The sequence below is a fragment of the Zerene cesonia genome, chromosome 11 (genome assembly GCF_012273895.1).
Source record: "Zerene cesonia ecotype Mississippi chromosome 11, Zerene_cesonia_1.1, whole genome shotgun sequence".
In the NCBI taxonomy this organism is placed as follows: domain Eukaryota; kingdom Metazoa; phylum Arthropoda; class Insecta; order Lepidoptera; family Pieridae; genus Zerene; species Zerene cesonia.
In genome coordinates this window covers 1063774-1082479 of record NC_052112.1, presented here as the reverse complement: position 1 = coordinate 1082479, position 18706 = coordinate 1063774, and the positions used below count along the sequence as shown (strand labels likewise).

The window sequence follows — 18706 nt, the reverse complement described above, 5'->3', positions numbered from 1 at the left end:
GCATCTCTAATTAAAATTACATCACACCTCCCCCCAGGTGTACCACCAGCTCACCTGCAGACTCTGCACGGTGCGGTCGATGTGCACGTGCTCGGTGTACACGTGCTGAGACACGTACGTGAAGTCGGCGGGCGCCGGCTCGTCGTCCACCTCATTGATCACTGGCACCGGGTACGGTTCACGTCCGTTTGATATATCGCTGAAACAATTACGTTTCTTATTGTTACAAATAGTTCACATAACCAACCGGGGGTAGAGTTTTTTTTTTATTTATCTTGTTAAAATAAAGGGAATTTCATAGGAATTGTACGCAATATTAAATAAGAAAAAAGAAAGAAGTCAATTATAAATGTACCAAATAATACAAATTCGCATTTGTACATAATAAACGTAGTTATTGTAACAAGCCATTTCGTCTATTCCATCTCAAATTTAAGCCTGTTTATATTCCTTTTATATACATATATATATATATTCCTTTTATTGCCTGACAATCTATATATTCACTGGATAACAAGCAAGCACTTGTCACACACATAAAAATACTAGCTGCGCCCCGCGGTTTTACCCGCGCAAGTCCGTATCCCGTAGGAATGTCGGGATAAAAACTTGCCTATATGTTATTCCATTTGTACAGCTGTCTACGTATCAAATTTCATTGCAATTGGTTCAATAGATTTTGCATGAAAGAGTAACAAACACACACACACGCACACATCCTTACAAACTTTTGCATTTATAATATTAGTAGGATTAGTAGGTAAGGATAAGAAGATAATGATACTAACTGAACGAGAACCCGGCGCTTAGCGGAGGGGCCGGCGGTCGCGAGCGCCATGCGCATGTTGAGCACGATCGCGCCGCGGCACTCGCCCGCGCTCACCTGCGCCGCCAGCTCGCCCGATGCGTTCTCTATGTCCGTCTGTTTGGTAGTAACATAATTAATTAAAGATGATTAATTTCTCAACTGACGTTTCGAGAGCGAAGTAGGTTCTAAATTCGAATGAATTTTTTTTTTTTTTTGAAAGGATGTTCGTTGACGTGGTAGTAAGAAAGAAAATACATGTATTTATACTAGCTAAGAGTATAAAATAATAATAAAGATTTGTTATAAAAAGAAAGGTCCAAATTAACTTAGTACAAAAAAGTGATACACTCAGTTTATAAGTGTAAGCACATTTAAGGAACTTAGACTATCCACTGAATTTCATTGAAATACCATTGCAAATTGTAAAATAGGACCAAATAACGACAATTTTCTATCAAACTTGAAAACAGCTTGAAACCAAACAGAATAATTAAGTAATATAGAATGCATCAAGTGTGATTTGTGTAGGCCATAATATATTATACAATATAAATTTTATAATTTAATTATGTTCCGACGACACAGAATGTTTGTTAATTAATATTAAAAAAACCTATATGATATTGTAGGTACTGGTGTTTGTCAAGTTTTTTCAAAACATTTTTTTTTTTAATATATATAAACCGAATGATCACTCAAAATTTAGATTTTAAAATATTAGAAGAAACCAGAATGCCTTAAGGTTATTTTACGCACGACAACAAAGTGTTAAATATTTGTTATCTTTTTGTAAGTTATATGATAAAAATAATTATTGTAGTATTATCAAGGTGTACTATTAACATACCCTTGCTCCTCTCGCCAATAGCACCACGACACAAGCATAGTGTCCCTCCCGAGCTGCGATATGTCTGAAAAAGAAATGCTAATAGAGTGATTTTTTTATTTATTCGATATATTATATATTATATAAATAAATATATTATAAAAATCGATATATTTGATTCAATTATGTTTGTGACAGTCTTGATGATCCATGAATTTAAGTAGTAATGTCATAATATGGTTACGAAAAATTCATTTGCATCCATTATTGACCCAACTTATACACAGAATCGTAAATCGATCCACAATCATCACAGGTCACATATACGTACAGTGGCGTATCGCAGTGCGAGTTGGTCGTGTCCACAATATGTGACGCGGCGTCCAACAGCAGCTGCAGCGATCTCGCGTCGCCGGCGAGTACACACCAGTGGATGACGCCGTTGCCTTCGTTGTCCGTTGCGCTCGCGTCTGCGCCGTGCTTTAGGAGCAACCTGACAAGTTATTTTATTTATTTATATGAATTTCCAGTTAATGAATTTTGAAATTCATTTCTATGAATTTTGTTTCAATCAATGTAAGCAAGATTTATTAAACCCCAGTATCAGCATGGGTTGATGAGAGAGGTGGAAAAAAACTAAAAAAAAAATGTCTGTCCAGCCATCCACGTGCGGCAACGTCGCGTTGCTTCTGTGCGGCAACGTCGCCGCCCCCCTCCCCCCCTTCACACTCACCTCGCAACATCCGCGTGGCTGTTCTCAGCGGCGCGCACGAGCGGCGTCCAGCCGCCCGCGTCGCGCGCGTCCGCCACGGCACCGCCGCGCAGCAGCAGCGCGGCAACGTCGCCGCCGCCGTGCTGCGCGGCCATGTGCAGCGCGGTCATGCCTTCGGGACCCTTCAGGTGGAGATCGAAGGTTTGACAATCGGTTCAAAACACACGCGAGATTTTTATGTCTGAACATTAAAAGAATATGATATGCCATAATGATAGAATTGTTCATCATTAAAATAGATACTAAAGATCAGTGTAAAAATGTAGCATTTTTTAATAAACAAACAAAACATCCTATTGGATCATTGCATGAGTTATGAATATTACAATCGATGTAAAAGAGATCATCAATCTATTAAGTTGTAGAGAAGCTATCACAGTGTTACAGCTATCAAATGTAAATTTTGATCTTGTAAAGAGGTGTGTTATTAATTCTATCCAATACTCAAAACTTATTTTATAAATATCTCTGTAACTGACCTGCACATTAACATCGCACCCAGCAGCGATTAGGTATCTGATAGCTCTCAAGATATCCTCCTCTTTCACTTTAGCGTCCCTCTTCTCTGGCTCCTCTTTTATTGCTGCTTTATCATCAATCTCCTCCCCTTCTGCTTCCCTTTTGACCTCCACATCCTCTTCATCTTCCTTTTTAATGTCTATGTCATCTTCTTTAATCTCCACGGCCATCTCTTCGGGCGTCTCTTTTTCAAGTAAGGCTGGAATGGAGATATAAGTTATTACACTTACCAATATCTAAAATATAAAATAGCTTTATCTATTGCAGAAATAGGTAAGTATGTGATTTAGAGTCGTTTTTCTAACTAAATATCCATTATAATCCATAATACTATTTGATAAACCTGAAGAGTTTATTTGTTTGTTTGAACGCACTAATCTCAGGAACTACTGGTCCACTTTGAAAAATTCTTTCAGAGTTAGATAGTCCATTTATTGAGAAAGGCTATAGTCTATATATGTACCACGAGCGAATCCGGGGCGGACCGCTGGTATTTAATAAATGAGGTTTCTTTTAATTTAATGATAAATTATTTTTTAAATTATTATAATTAAAAAAAAAAAGTTCTGTGCAAGTATTAACACACATATCCATTTTTATGTTCAAGTTTTTTTTGTGTTATAATGTAATGCAGGACACTTTAATTGGTTACTTTAAATGCTACATACAAAGCCATAAACATTTTTCTTAACTCAAATGTGTTTTTTCCTAATAATCAATGGAAATAACAAACAGTTAACTCACCGAGAACAGCTCTCATAAGGGGAGTGCGAGACGCAGCATCCGCCGCGTCCAGATTGGCGCCGGCGTACTGCAGAAGACAGAGGGCGGTCAGTCGGCCGCTGACCGCCGCCGCGTGCACACACGTGCCGCCCTCTATGTCGCTTATTGGCGTGTTAAGGAGATCGCGCGTCACTAGACATTTCCCAGGTTATGGGAAAATTAGTTATTGAAAATCGTTTAATAATGATGAGATAATTTATGATGATGGCATTTAACTTGGAGTCTAGACAATACAATTATGAATAATAAATCAAGTATCTATCTTACAACTTTAGAGAAGTATATAAGTAAGATAAAAAAATATTTTAAGCATTGTGGCTCACCAATCTTCGGCATCAGCTGCTCAACAGTTTCCCCAGCTATTATTCCTTCATACAACTTGTATACCGTGAAGGCTGCTTGAGTATCAAATTTCACAGAATCACATAGTCTCTCCAAATCGGGCAGGTGAGGCATCAGGTCCTCTGGAATTATGGGACCGCTATCCAGCTTTGACTCTTCGATGGTTGAGAAGCTGAGGTATGCTGGTGTACTGAAAAAAATAGGTTTAATTAAATTAATTTCTTATGAAAAAGCTTAGCTTAGGTTTTTCCCGTGAAGTTGCAGCTTTCTAACAGTGAAAGAATTTTTGATTGATCCAGTGGTTATTGCATGAAAACTTTACAAACATATAAAAATACGATAGTTTTCTCTTTATAATTTTAATTGTACATAAATTAAGTCCATTACCAACTTCTTAAAGACCATTTGCAACTAGTACATCAATATCTCATATGTTGACTACTTACCATATCAGCCTCAGTCAGTGGTCTCTAATCTAATATACATAAAATTCTAATGTAAAAATGTTCGTTCCCATACTCCTCCGAAACGGCTGGACCGATTCTTATGAAATTTTAGTTGTATCGCTAAATATCTATTTTTTATACCCACAAAATAATAAGAGTAAGGCAAAACAGCGTTTGCCGGGTCAGCTAGTCTAAAAATATACATAAACCAGCACACACCATTGCTCCCTTTGGTCCGGCAGGTAGACCCGTTTATTCGAGCAGGTCATATTAACCTGCACCCTCGCGCAGGCCCTGTTGACCGGTCGCCATGGCGACGCGTGCACGCCGCAGTGCGGGCAGCCCGCCGGGCGCGCGTCGCTGTACGGCACCCCGCATTCCAGGTGGAACAGGTGGTTCTTGGAGCATTGGTTGAAGATGCCCTGCGGAGGGGATATATAAGATTTACATTATGTATTTTATTGTAAAGATATATTATCTTTATATAAATAACATATTACAATATAATACATAAATTATAATAAGGAAGAGATATAAATATTTATTTCCACACTAGACTGTCTAAATAACTAAGAGTATGTTGTAAATATATAAGTTATGTAAAATAATTAAAGAAAAGTTTAATATGACATATAGATTAAGCATTTAACCTTAAATAATCAATGTATAAAAACCTTTCAGGCGAGGGAGCCACAAAAATCCACAAAAATAACTTTAAGAATCAACCAAAGAAGTCCCGTGTGACTCAAACATAGACCGTAAACAGAAATTCAACGACAAATCACCTGCGTACAAAACAAGCCGCAAGCGGGACAGCACATGTGCTTGTCCATCTGCGCCGCGTGCAGCTTGCACAGCAGCAAGTATGGCGCCCTCGGGCCCGCCCTGCGCATGCTCGAGAGGCCGCCGTCCTCCTCGCGCTGCGCCTTGTGCGAGCACCCCACCCGCATACCATCGACAATTTCGATCGCTTGACAGAATACTGGCTCTGTGTAAAACAAAAAATTTAAAAAAAGAATGAAGGAACGATTATATTTGATGTTTCAGAAATACCTTCTTTGATTCTCTTTCGTTGTTTACATACGAAACGTTAATGTATGTACATTATGAAAAAATATCTCCAACAAAAGAATTCAAACGTTATTTTATCAGCAGACAAAGACAGAGGATATTTCTCTTTCTAAAAGTCTGAAAATCCTGCTTATAGATGGTCGCAATAATAATAAATTATTTGTTTGCTTATTAAACACTTGACAGAAATTTGAAGCTTACTAGATTGAGAGGCGATAGATCAGTTTTATCTTTCTCTCTCGAGTATACACTTGCCTGTGAGTTCTGACGGCGCGGCATAGATGTTCGTCGTATCCTCACACTGACACACAGCAAATACAGCCAATGCTCCCGTAGGACTGGCTGCTACTGGACCTTCTTCTGCACCCGCTGAATTACTATAGACATATTTTTTTTTTATTTAACATAAGAAGAACGAAGGTTCGAACACGACTGGGCCGATTTAATTTCAAACGAGAACATTTAAACTATAGTAAACTTGTATTATATCAACGCACGCGAGCGACAACGCGGGTGGAAATTCAGTGTTTTCTAAAAAATATTGGGTTAAAAATTTAAAAGAATCCTTAACAATAAATGAAAGAAAGAAAGAAAAACATTTATTTTGACACATACATACACTTACACAACAGATCAAACAGAGAAAACAGAAGCATACAATAAAAAAAAAAAAAATAAGAGAAAAAAAAAAAAAAAATTACACTTAACAATTATGTGTGGCTGCGTATGCTAAAAAGGGAGAAAGTAAATGATCACCTGTTATCTTCTTCATGTTCCCACTGTCCCTCCTCTACACTTGACGAATTGGTCCTTTGCCTCTTTGGTGCTGACATTCTGATTTGTATAAGACAGTCACATTACAAAAAACGGTTAAAAAGCAATATTGAGATGTTGTGTTCGGCTATGATAAATACACCAGAAATAGTTTCATTAAATAACAATTATTCAATAGTCTACAAAAATAATTGTACTGTACATATTTTGGTTAAGTCTTACTAATATTATAATAGCGAAAGTTTGTTACCCGATAGCAATGAAATTTGGTACCTAGATAGCCGAAGAACTGAAGTAACATATAGGCAAATTTTTATCCCGATATTCCTACAGGATACAGACATACGCGGATGAAACCGCAGGGCGCAGCTAGTCTTATATAATTTCAAAAATACAATTATTAACACTATAAACATAAGTTAAAGTGGTAAATTGATTTCAAGAAGGATGTTGTTTCAACTGTATTTTTTTCTTGAGATTGCTGTTTCCTTCGATTAGGTTAACTGGTTTTGAGAATTATTTTTACATACTAAAGCTTGGTCTGGTTCTCACATTTTGCCCTGTAGTTTATTGTTAAAATAATCATTAATATACAAGAAAAATACTTACTGTGGTATTTCTTCATAGTAATAAACCCTTTTTCTATCCCTTCTTGATGAACGCCTAGTGGACATCCTACAAATGATGTATAGCATAAAAGGACGACCCAAGTCCAAATAATCATAATAAAACTTGGTTTTTATTATGATTTAGGACTTAAGAAGTTCTGAAGCACTTTTGCTACCATATCAAACCATAGAAATACTATCAATCCAATCACCATAATGCGTTTAGAAATACATTTTATACAAATTACATTTAAACCAATGTTTCATGTTTCCATCACCAAATCAGCATTCAGGCAAATTTATTGCATACGATATTTCAAGCATAGAAAGATTTGTACCATTTCAATGTATAAAAAAATTTAACTGTAATATTACAGAAATGGATGCTCAACTCACGAAGGTTCGTCCTCCACTTGTATTGGCGAGGAGCGGTCGCTCTCATTGCCGCCGGGCATCGAGTTGAGCCGCCTCGAGCGCCGCGGCCGCTCCACCTGCGAAGCACCCTCAGAACATAAGAAGTAATCTCCGCTGCTGGCACTGCCGCTCTCCTCGTCTGCCTCTAATAGTTTAACTATCACCTCTGTGTCGTCGTCTTCGCACTCCTCGTTATCGCCCTCTGTTTCCCTGAAAAGGAAATAGCATGGGATTAAAGCTGTGTGCAAATATGGTAATTGTGTTTACAAAATGTACAGGGAATGAGGATTGTTGCATGTGAGCTATAATATAGAGTCATGAACAATTTGAGTGTCATAAAAAATGGAAATAGACTTGCCCGTAGTTGTCTGTTAATTTAAATACATGTGACTTTAAAGTACATATGTATATGTATCTTTATATATTAAGTCTACTATTTTAATTATTAAGAACTTTCTGTGTATATTATATACTTGTATACAATATACACAGAAAGTTCTTAAAAAAGATAAAATTATTTTAAATTGAAAACTACATACAACAAAAGTTAATTTAAATAACAATTACCTGTTGTCAGCCTCGGCAGATTCCTCATCAACTTTCTGCTCCACAGATTTGAGTCCCAATTCACACAGATGTTTGAGTTTCATTTCTGAATTGTCACTCTCATCTCCTATGCTCTCCTCCACTCTTCTTTTGTTCTTTTCCACTTGATCAACATTCCTGTGTGCAGACCTGCGTGTCCTGACTCCCTCTTCCACAGTTTTATCTGATGTATCAAGTCGAGTAATGTTCTGCGATTCTAGTCCTATACGTAACTCTTCATTAGCCAGTACCTTAGCTGTTGGCTTGATTCTACGGGTAGGTCTGGTAGATGTTGATGCAGCTTCATTATACTTCTCTTTTCGAGCGATTGCATTGGCAATAACATCGGAGGACTCTCTCCCGCGACGCCGCGTGGAATGTTTCGTTCGCGAGCTATCCGACGTCTCTTCACTTTCAGATACAACTTTTTCTTTTTTGGGTGAGACAAGTTCACTGTCATCGTCAGACTCACATTTGGCATTTCGAGTGCGACTTGAACGTCTCGGCGTTTCTTCATGTTTTTCTTCCTTGGAAACTATCTTCATGTTGCTAGTTTTTGCACCCGATTTGTCGGAGCGAAAAGTTAACACGATACGCGGTTTTGGATCGTCGGATTCTTTCGTAGGTGATTCAGAATTCTCCACTTTCACGATAGTACAGTCTGGCGACGTGTCGGTTTTGTCTTTTTTCTTGTTCGAGGCGCCGTCCTCTTCGCCGTACATGTTGCTCAAGGTTGTGGCTATTCAGACGAGGTCGAGGTAAAGGTGGCCTCGCTTAACTTTTGAAATAATTAATAAATTTTACTAAATAACAATGTATACTTTACATTGTTTTTATTTAGTTAAAATATTATAATAATTCACTGTAAACAATTTAGATTATAATATCCTTGCATATATAAGTTATATAGCTTAAATAGATAGACATAAATTTACAGCATTTTAATTAAATTTAAGGTATGAAAAATATTTATGTATTTCTTATGAATATATTTTCTTTAATTATTAATTTTATTCAAAAAATAATAAAACATCCTAGCTCCCAAAGAACTTCATAGCGTCATATTTTGACATTGACAGACCAACGACAGACCTGTATTATTTACTCTTCGGACAGACTAAAAACTAGTATAATACTACTGACTTATATTTTTTGCTACTCATTCTGGCATACAGCCACGCTAATGATGCATGTGACTAGAAAAATACAGGCGCTATGAAAGTCTTGTTCACGAGGAACTTTCGATGAAACCATTTAGCATACAGCCATGCTGATGATGCATATGACTGAGTAGCGCAATGAGGAAGTCCGTTCACGAGAAACTTTCAACGTAACCTTTGTAGGTATACGAGTAGGTACATTCAATAACCACTCACACACGAACATGGAGAATGTGAAAATAGTAAACGAGCACTACTTGTCAATATAGTATTATATTACTTTTTATTGTCAACTATACAAGCCAAAGAATATTAGGAATCAGGCAATTTATAGACGTACTTGTGTAAACAAGTAAGTAAACAGTAAGTTCAAATGGTACAGTAATAATAAGAGTAAGTTAGTGTTTATCATTCTTGCTCTTTGAGGGTACATTATAAAGATATATACTTAAATTACTCTCAACATAAATACGCGAATAATAAGACGAGACACGACATGAGGGGGCACTATTTACGTGTTTGTTGTGTGTAAAAGTGGTATCAAATATTGTTTAGTGCCGTTTAATTAATAGATAATAAACTTAATAAGATACGTAAAATCTTTGATTTTTTTTTATGTCAGACCGAATGAAATCTGACTTTTGATGTTTCAAGTAGGTATCTTACGTCAAACGGAAATAATGTTCTTCCGAGAGGTCTGCTAACAATTTACTTCACTTACAATATCATCAATTAATTATCAAAGAAAGTCAAAAGTTCAAGTTATAAACGAAGAGATTCGTAAATATGGAATAGGCCGTTAGATAATTTTGTAGATGCGTATTGTTACATAAACCTTGTTCTTATAGATCTCAAACATACAAGTTGTAAGCATCAGCTGATAAGTTAAGTTTAACCTAAATACGCAGAGCCTTACAAGGATATTAATTTTAAACGGGCAGATCATTTCGTGGAAGCATTCGTGTAGTGCAAACGCTTGAAAAAGTGTACAAGTCGTTAATATTTTTACATATTATTCATGATATGTTAGTTTATTAACATAACCGGTATAGACTTGTTAGTGCGAATTCAAGTATTTATTCTACGTTCTCCTTATACACGGCATACTATTTTAATTATTAAAAATGAATGATCTTTTCTTGAGCCCTGAGCATGTTCTCCAAGGAGGCTACTTCCATGCTACCTTGCGAAAACTTCAAGAACCAAACACGAGCATCGAACCGCACAATATTATGTATCCAGTATTTTTGCTGTAAGTAATAATTATTTCTTTATACAATACTAGTTATAATAAATAGTGCTTCAATTGAAGCTGCTTAAGGGGATAAACAACATGTGCCAACAGGCACTGCCAAGTGCCAACCAGCGTGGTGGATTATGGCCTGAACCCTCATACAACACCTGTGTCCCAGCAGTGGGAACATAATTTATGGGCTGATGATGATACATAATCCCTTCTACAAAGACTCTGTGTGTATACCATATACATATATATCTAATTTTAAAGGGATGAATATTTTACTATAAATCTAGAAAGGACTGAGCAATGCTTAAAAACTTATGGTTGATAATTATCTAACTAAACAATAATTCTTTTCCAATTAATTAATTATTTAATATCACTTTAATCTACATACTAAAATTATCATTTTCTTAAATATACAGTTCTTCATACATTAGTCTCTAAAACATTAACTAAGTTAAAAATAGGATTAGGACATAATCTACACAACTTCCTTTCACTTGACATGTATATTTCCAGCTTTAAATATTGTGCAAGTGTAAGAATGTGGTTAATAGGATGGATATGGCTTTTACTTTGGTTTGTCAATAAATTCTTTCTAAAACACTTTATTTAAATCCCTATAAATATTATAAATGCTAAAGAGTGTTTATTTGTATTTTTTTAGCTAGTAACAATATGAATATCAATCATGTTGTAAGTTTGTCATTTAAAAATTAGAACACAATGATGTAGAAAAATATTACAGTCGGTAGTTCATTAAAAAAATATATAAATATGTATATATTGTTAAACAAACAATTTACAGAGGGGAGTATTAGCTGCCATGGGTGACAGGATTTTTATCCCGATTAAATGCTCCCTCGATATAAAATCTTGGATCTAGGAATCTTGGTATCTGCGGAGCCGGGCTTAGCGCCTAGTATTTAATAATTTCCTTGTTGTGTACTAAACAGTTATTGTTTTTTCAGGGAAGATGAAGATGCCCTACAGCCTGTGTCGAGTATGCCAAATGTGTTCAGATACGGTATTAACAAGTTGATCCCAGCTCTCACTGAATTGGTAGAGAGGGGTCTCAAGTCTATACTTATTTTTGGAATTGTTGAAACATTACCTAAGGTGAATTTTTTGAAATGTTATATTTTAAAAATTGTGCTTATGTATTGTCCTATTCGATCACTAAGTACTTAGTAGGTAAGGTAGATAGACTTAACCACCTTTAAATTGACAGAACTAGAATAAATTTAAATGGCAGGCACTGGCTTTCAAAAATAAAAAAAAACAATCATCAAAATCGTTTCCTCCAGTCAACAGGTAACAAGTACAAACAAAAATACAGTTGAATTGATGAGGTTATCAAATCTATTTTTTTTAAGTCGGTTGAAAACATTTTTTTTTTATTTGTAAATTCTTTTGAACTTGTTGGATTGAACATGATAACATATTATGTACTTTTATAATGGAATATTTAATAAACAATTTGGACTTTCCATTCTCAAACGTATAATAAAATAATTAAATTTTCTTTACCCAATGAAATCACAAATGGTTAACAATTCTATTACAATGTTTATTCTTACAGGACCCTACAGGTTCAAGTGCGGACTGTTCTGAAAACCCTGTAATAAAAGCACTGCCGAAGATTAAGGCTGCACTGGCAAATTTACTCATTGCATGTGATGTCTGCCTCTGCCCATACACCTCCCACGGTCATTGTGGAGTGCTTGACAACGGTGTGATCGACCATGCTGCCTCGGTTAAAAGGATTGCGGAGGTTGCCCTTGCTTATGCTAAGGCAGGTTAGTGTACTGTTAGGCTTACAATTTAGTATGTACAAATCCCTAGAACTGGAAGTTTTGATGGCGGAGCCCCACATCATCGGTTAGATAAAATCACACAAACTCCGCTGGCTCGGCCATGTAGAAAAGAATGAGTGAAACGAGCGTACCTGGGACAGCCATCTGGTCGTCGACCGGTCGGACGTCCTAGATACAGATGGAAAGACGAAGTAAGGAAAGACTTGCACTCCATCCAGACTAAAAACTGGCAAGAGGTGGCGCAGGATAGGATCAAATGGAGGCTCTTATTGTCGGAGGCCAAGACTCTTTTTGGGTCACTGCGCCATTATAGTAGTAGTAGAAGTATGTACAAATCCCTACATTTATAAAACAAAGGCAATGTTCCCACTGTCTGTTTCTTTGTTTCTGTAGATCCTTCAAAATATACAATGGATTTTTTTAAAGATATCAGAGTGATTCAAGAGGAAGGTTTATTTATATAGATGTAAAAGAGATACATAATGTAGTTTCAATTGTGTGTTTTGACAAATTTATTATTTATTGATGTATGTTTTGAATATCTATCTTTCACAAAGAAATCTCTACTGAAAGTTCATATAATAATTTATACTATGCTATACTGTATATAAATATTACACAATTATTTATTTAAATACGACTTACAATTTTCAGGAGCTCACATAGTGGCGCCTTCAGATATGATGGACAATAGAATAAAGGGAATTAAGGATGCCCTTGTGAGCAGCAAGTTGCAGAATCAGGTATGATTTCTGATATCACTTTAATATTTGCTCAACGGCCTTTTATGATGTTTTTAAAATAAATAATAAAAAAAAAACACTTTTTATATGTATGAAAATAAAATTACATGTAAATAAAAATAATAAATTACTCTTTTATATGTATATTCTTTAAAGAGTAGCAAAAATCCATATTTATTAAGAACAATTCCGATCTGTGTATTGTGGCGTATCTTACAAACGGCTGGACCAATTATAACAAGATTATTTATTAGGTATTGAACTGGTAGATAGCCAATGATAAAGTAGGTAATGAAAGCTGATTCAATTTTAGTGTAGGTGAAAAAATTATTTCATTTAGCGCGAACGAATCTATATTTAGTAATTCTAAATGAAAGTATAAGTGAATAGTAGCTATTACAATAATTACATAATTGATAAGATATTATCATATTACATTGAACTTGGGTCGTTGGTTTTTATCATAAAACGACGTGACTCTGCCTTCTCAAAACAATGTGGTAATCTTAAAAGAAAACTGAAATTTCAGCCTCAGTCAGGTTTGATAGAAAAGAATCCTCTCTATATATGTAAATTTTTTGTAAACTTCCCCCGATTTATTGTTAATTTTTGGATTAATTGGAATAATGATTCTTTTTTATTTGAATGCTGGTGTAATCCGTGTGGTCCCATTTAAATTTGACCTAGTTCTGGCAATGTTAAGGCGGTTTTTTTATTAATAATTATTATTTGTTAAAAATAATTATTAATTTGACACGTTTTTTTATGTTTTTACCTTTTAACCTTTCCTGGACCTTTTAAACCATAAGGTTTATCTTGAGACTATCAAAATTAAAATTATCAAAATCGTCTTAGCCATTCTCGAGTTATAACGAGACTTACTAACAGCAATAATACTTTATATGATTGATCGAAATAGGTGCTGTGGTTTAAATGTGAAAGCACAACAGAGTCACGTATTTAAACAGTAGTATTTTTATATTAATTTTTCATACAAACAACAATAAAGTTATTATATTCAAAACAATGGTATAATAGTGTATTGATCGTAAATCATAGTCACGGAATTGGAGTATAAATATGCAGATTTTAATTCGAGCAATTAACGAATACATTGAATAAACAACGCTTTTGAATTGCTTATGAATAATTACGCGCCGGTAATGTGGTGCCAATGTCGTGATCATGACCGTAAAACCGTATGAATTTAATGATAAACGCATGTTTTTTTTGTTTTTTTTTTTCGTACAAGCGATTGGTTCCGTTATTAAACGAATAGATTTTGCATAGACGAACTTTAAAAGCGTCATCCCGCCTCAGTACTTGAAGCTCTTCTACCCTTTCCGTTTCGTGTGCCTAAGTGACATTCCACGCCATCTATTGAGATGATTAAAAACTAATAATCTATTGAGGTGATTATTTCGATGATTACAATATTGTATCGATGGAACGCGGGTCGTTTACAGAGGCGGGATCATGGGTGGCCGGGAGTCTATGCGTTGCTACGGTTTGGCAGAAAGACGCGGATTCGAATCCCGCCTCGTGACCGAAAATTAATTTTTTTAAATTATATTTGATATCTCATAAAATTCTTGTGTCACAATGGTAGTTACCACAGACCTCCGAAACAGCTGAACCGAATCTCATGAAATTTTTTGTGCATATCGGGAATGTCTGAGAATCGGCCAACATCTATTTTTCATACCCCTAAATGATAAGAGTCGGGCAGAACAGCGTTTGCCGGGTGCAGCTAGTTAATTTATAATTTTTTTCAAGGTATCCGTGTTATCATACTCCTGTAAGTTCGCATCGTCAATGTACGGACCGTTCAGGGACACGATGAAGAGCTCCCCCATGGCCGGGGACAGGAAGTGCTACCAGCTGCCGCCCGGGAGTTCCGCCCTCGCCGCTAGGGCTGCGGTGAGATACTAGCATTAGCGTGTTCTTAGCATTAAGATTAAAATATACCTTGTTGTTCATGTTTATAAGAAGTAGGTACATATCTTCAAAAATTCAAAAAAAAAAAATAACATCTTTACTTGCATCAACACAGGTAGCAGTAAGGACCATCTTTTCTACAATCTAATATATAAATATCACACGGTTTCCGTTGCCATACTCCTCCGAAACGGCTTGACCGTATCTATGAGAATCGGCCAACATCTATTTTTCATACCCCTAAATGATAAGAGTAAGGCAGAACAGCGTTTGCCGGGTGCAGCTAGTAAATGTATATAATTTTCATACATCATACGCTTATATGTGATACATTCTACATGTCTTTTGAATCAAATATACCGGTTTAAAAACTGTCAAAGCAGTGGTGGCTCAGCAAAGCAGTGGTGGCTCAGTGGTGAGAACCTCGGACTACAAAATCGATAAGTCGAGGTTCGAGACCGGGACGAGCGTGCAGGAAATAAATTGATTTTTCAATTTATCTGCACATGTGGATAACATCACCACTGCTTAAAAACGGTGAAGGAAAACATCGTGAGGAAACCGGCATGTCCAAGAATCAAAAAAGTTCGACGACATGCGACATCTGCCAACCCGCACTTGGCCAGCGTGGTGGATTATGGCCTAAACCCTCATAGGAGGCCTGTGTCCCAGCAGTGGGAACATATATGGGCTGATGATGATGATACCGGTTTAAGTGATTACTAAAATGAAGGAAATTGGTAATTAAGAAAGTGGAAATTTCCAGGCCCGGGACGTGGCGGAAGGCGCCGATTTCCTGATGGTGAAGCCTGGTCTCCCATACCTGGACATTGTGCGACAGACCAAGGACAGTTTCCCGAACCATCCGCTGTTCATTTATCAGGTGTGTTGTGGTTGTTGTTGTAGGTAAAGGCCGGGTGTAGAGAGAAAAAAACGAATTTAGAGTTAAAAAAATGTATAAAATTGTGCATAAAAAATAATTGTTACAATTGTTATATTAATTGTGAAATTGTTGAATTGTTTATTTTATTAATAAATTAATTGTATGATATACACCAAAAGTACATAATATAATGTACGTATTTTTGTTTTCAATTGAGTTATCAACAACAATAAAATTAGATTGGGCTGAAACGTGGTAAAGATATAGATATGATTAACTTTACTTGTACATATTTATTGATTATTTTTTTCGTGTTTTTTAATTTTTCATCAATCTATACTTACAAATTAAAATTAAAATATTTTTAACTATATTTGAATTTGTTTTGCTTGCATTAGCATACATCCGATATATGCATACTGCTTATACAAAAAGCATTTAACCGCAGAACCATTGTGACAACCATATAGAAAAACAATATAGTTATTATTTTTATGAAAATGCAGGTATCCGGCGAATACGCGATGATATCTCGCAGCGGAGACAGCAAGGAGGTGGAAACGACACTCATGGAGACCCTCGTGTGCATGCGCAGAGCCGGTGAGTGGTTTGGTTTTATAACCGTCTCTCTTTGATATAAATTATTTTTTCTCGCTGATACCTTAAGTGAAATTTAACATAAAAGGCCAACTTACTGATTGAATGATATATAAATACTCAACCATATAATTAGAAAGAAGGCAGAAGGGAAACGAGGAAATTTTGTATGCAACTCTGTAAAATTTTGTGTTCATAATTTTACTTAATAGAAAAGGACTAACTAGATAGCAAGAAAAAAATATTATAAATAGATATTTTATATGAATCGTAAACTACGAAAGTTACATTGCATTTAAAGATAAGTTATTTGTTTATATTAATAATGATAAATCGTGTTACAGGTGCGGATTGCATCATCACATACTTCGCGCCAATAATTTTAAGCATACTGTCGAATAAGCAATGATTTTTTCTCGAAGTTTCCAGAAGTGAAAATCAGACAGTTTTTATATGACTTGAAAGGAGTTTCTATAACTCTTTGTTAATATATGTATATCGTATCGTTCAAAATATAAGGAAATATTGGTAATATGCCTCTTTGTACTTAAAATGTTTTGTATTTTTGGAAAATCTCCATAATGCTGTCCGTAAATCATATCATAGGTAATATACTCATTGAAATGTATAAAGTTTTCATTGCAGCAATTGAAATGATCAAAAAATGAAAGGATTCCCCCAATATGTGAAATTATTTACTCGATGTCTCTCTATATGGTATTGATTGGTGACTGGTGTTGGTCGACTCTAAATTAGATTAGTTTTTATGAAAATTAATATGTATATTGTGGTACTTATATGTAAATATGTTATATTGTTATGAAATTGGTTTTCAAAATTTTATTTGCTCAATCGTTGGTGTTAAGTACAATTATTTTTTGTTGTTATTTGTGCCTTACAATAAAAAATTTAATAGTTTGATTTTATTTTATTGCCTTATCCCCAAATGTCAAATGATTTGATGGTAAAAAAAAGTTTCAAGATTAAATTCTGGTTGTATGAACTCGAAAACCACTATAAGAAGTTAGAAGCTATATTATAGTCGCTCACATCTGATATACCTTTTGTACGGAATGTGATCACTCGTTTATCTCTTAAATCATAATAACAATTTTATAAATATACCTCTAATGGTCATTTAGTTTTGTTTGTTGCAAGTCGTACAATATTATAAGTTCTTAATTTTTTTTTTTAATCTGCATATGATGGTAAATGCTAGTCCTCCCTGGGTTTACCATTATAGAAATTTCTTTAAAAAAAAAAATTATACTCGGGCGCTTAAAAATGTATTACATAGGTATATCTAAATCGACTAAAAGTGAAATGTAGCCTGTATTTCACATTGGGTTGAATTTATTATATACCTAGGTATTGTATATACATTTTGTTATCTTGAAACATTATAAAATTAATTCGATATAAGTATAATATCCATTTTATACGTACATAAAACATAAAGCTATAGGAAAAATGTTTGAAATTTGAATACTTAATGAGGTCATTACCTCCAATTTGAAGTTTGATTGAATAACGACCTCCGAAAATAAAAAATATATCGTATGTAGAGCATTTACAAAACAATTTATTTGGTCGATAATTTTATAATTAGACTTAAAATAATAAAATGGCAAAACTAAATAAACTACTTTCAAAATACCGGTACAGCTCTTAAACTGTGAATGTGTTTATTCGTATTTATTACTAGCTACGCCCCACGGTCACCCGCGTAAGTCTGTATCCCGTACGAATATCGGGATAAAGAGTTGCCTGTATGTTATTCCAGTTGCCCAGCTGTCTACGTACTAAATTTCATTGCGATCGAATCGGCAGTTTTTCGTGAAAGTGCAACTAACACACACACATCCTTACAAACTTTTGCATATTTTATAATATTAGTAGGAGTGGGATAATAACATTAATTCAAATAAATTAAATTATTGGTTTCATTATCTTTTTAATTATTATTTTAATTATGTATTATTTAATAATGCTTTATTACCATAATATGTGAATAAGCAAACAATATTTCATGATAATAAGAAAATTCTTATAATACTTGAAATTATTCGAAAACTGTGTATTGTGTTTAAAATCTTATGTTAATAGTGAATTCTCTTACTTTGAATTCATTTAAGGTACAAAAATTATAGTGAAATTATTGCACTTAAATATTTCAAATTTCACGCCAAAACTTCGTCATCCACTTTCGTGGCCCTTTGAATCGCCCTCGCAAAATTTACTTTGCCAGTAACAAACGTGGGCCAATCAGCTATCGCCAAGTCTGTTTACTTGGTCCAATGACCGCAATTTTTGATAAACGTCATCAATGAAACAACCAATCAAATTAACACACGATCAACACTAGCGCTAAATAACT

At 35.0% G+C, this 18706-nt stretch overlaps 2 protein-coding genes across 4 annotated transcripts in view; one reads left to right on the top strand and one right to left on the bottom strand.

Moving 5' to 3' along the window:
* Positions 1-8839, bottom strand: part of LOC119830208 (histone-lysine N-methyltransferase EHMT1) — a 12113-nt gene extending 3274 nt beyond the window's left edge. The window contains exons 1-16 of one of the 3 annotated variants that reach the window (XM_038353124.1): positions 7931-8839; positions 7528-7573; positions 7346-7452; positions 6951-7016; positions 6324-6401; positions 5823-5944; positions 5282-5484; positions 4716-4918; positions 4032-4240; positions 3670-3840; positions 2886-3124; positions 2368-2528; positions 1966-2127; positions 1656-1719; positions 789-922; positions 55-199 (exon numbers count right to left, since the gene is read on the bottom strand). In XM_038353124.1, the coding sequence (XP_038209052.1) occupies positions 55-199; positions 789-922; positions 1656-1719; positions 1966-2127; positions 2368-2528; positions 2886-3124; positions 3670-3840; positions 4032-4240; positions 4716-4918; positions 5282-5484; positions 5823-5944; positions 6324-6401; positions 6951-7016; positions 7346-7452; positions 7528-7573; positions 7931-8670 (2850 nt within the window). In that variant the 5' untranslated portion in view covers positions 8671-8839. Of the gene's footprint in view, positions 1-54; positions 200-788; positions 923-1655; positions 1720-1965; positions 2128-2367; positions 2529-2885; positions 3125-3669; positions 3841-4031; positions 4241-4715; positions 4919-5281; positions 5485-5822; positions 5945-6323; positions 6402-6950; positions 7017-7345; positions 7574-7930 lie in introns of all 3 variants that reach the window. The other 2 variants (XM_038353125.1, XM_038353123.1) reach the window with 2 other exon arrangements.
* Positions 8840-10232: 1393 nt separating this feature from the next.
* On the top strand, positions 10233-17005 carry LOC119829908 (delta-aminolevulinic acid dehydratase). Its single transcript, XM_038352618.1, has 8 exons — positions 10233-10360; positions 11323-11470; positions 11934-12150; positions 12823-12911; positions 14688-14831; positions 15616-15732; positions 16239-16332; positions 16674-17005. Exons 1-8 carry the CDS (start codon positions 10233-10235, stop codon positions 16736-16738), a joined length of 1002 nt encoding a protein of 333 aa, XP_038208546.1. The 3' UTR covers positions 16739-17005.
* Positions 17006-18706: the final 1701 nt, after the last annotated feature.

What these genes read in the sequence shown, in the direction of transcription:
- LOC119829908 (XM_038352618.1), top strand. Translation starts at nt 10,233, where the DNA reads ATGAATGATCTTTTCTTGAGCCCTGAGCATGTTCTCCAAGGAGGCTAC. An exon ending in TTGTTGAAACATTACCTAAG is followed by an intron (nt 11,471 to 11,933) that starts GTGAATTTTTTG and finishes TTATTCTTACAG; the next exon opens with GACCCTACAGGTTCAAGTGC. An exon ending in ATCCGCTGTTCATTTATCAG is followed by an intron (nt 15,733 to 16,238) that starts GTGTGTTGTGGT and finishes ATGAAAATGCAG; the next exon opens with GTATCCGGCGAATACGCGAT.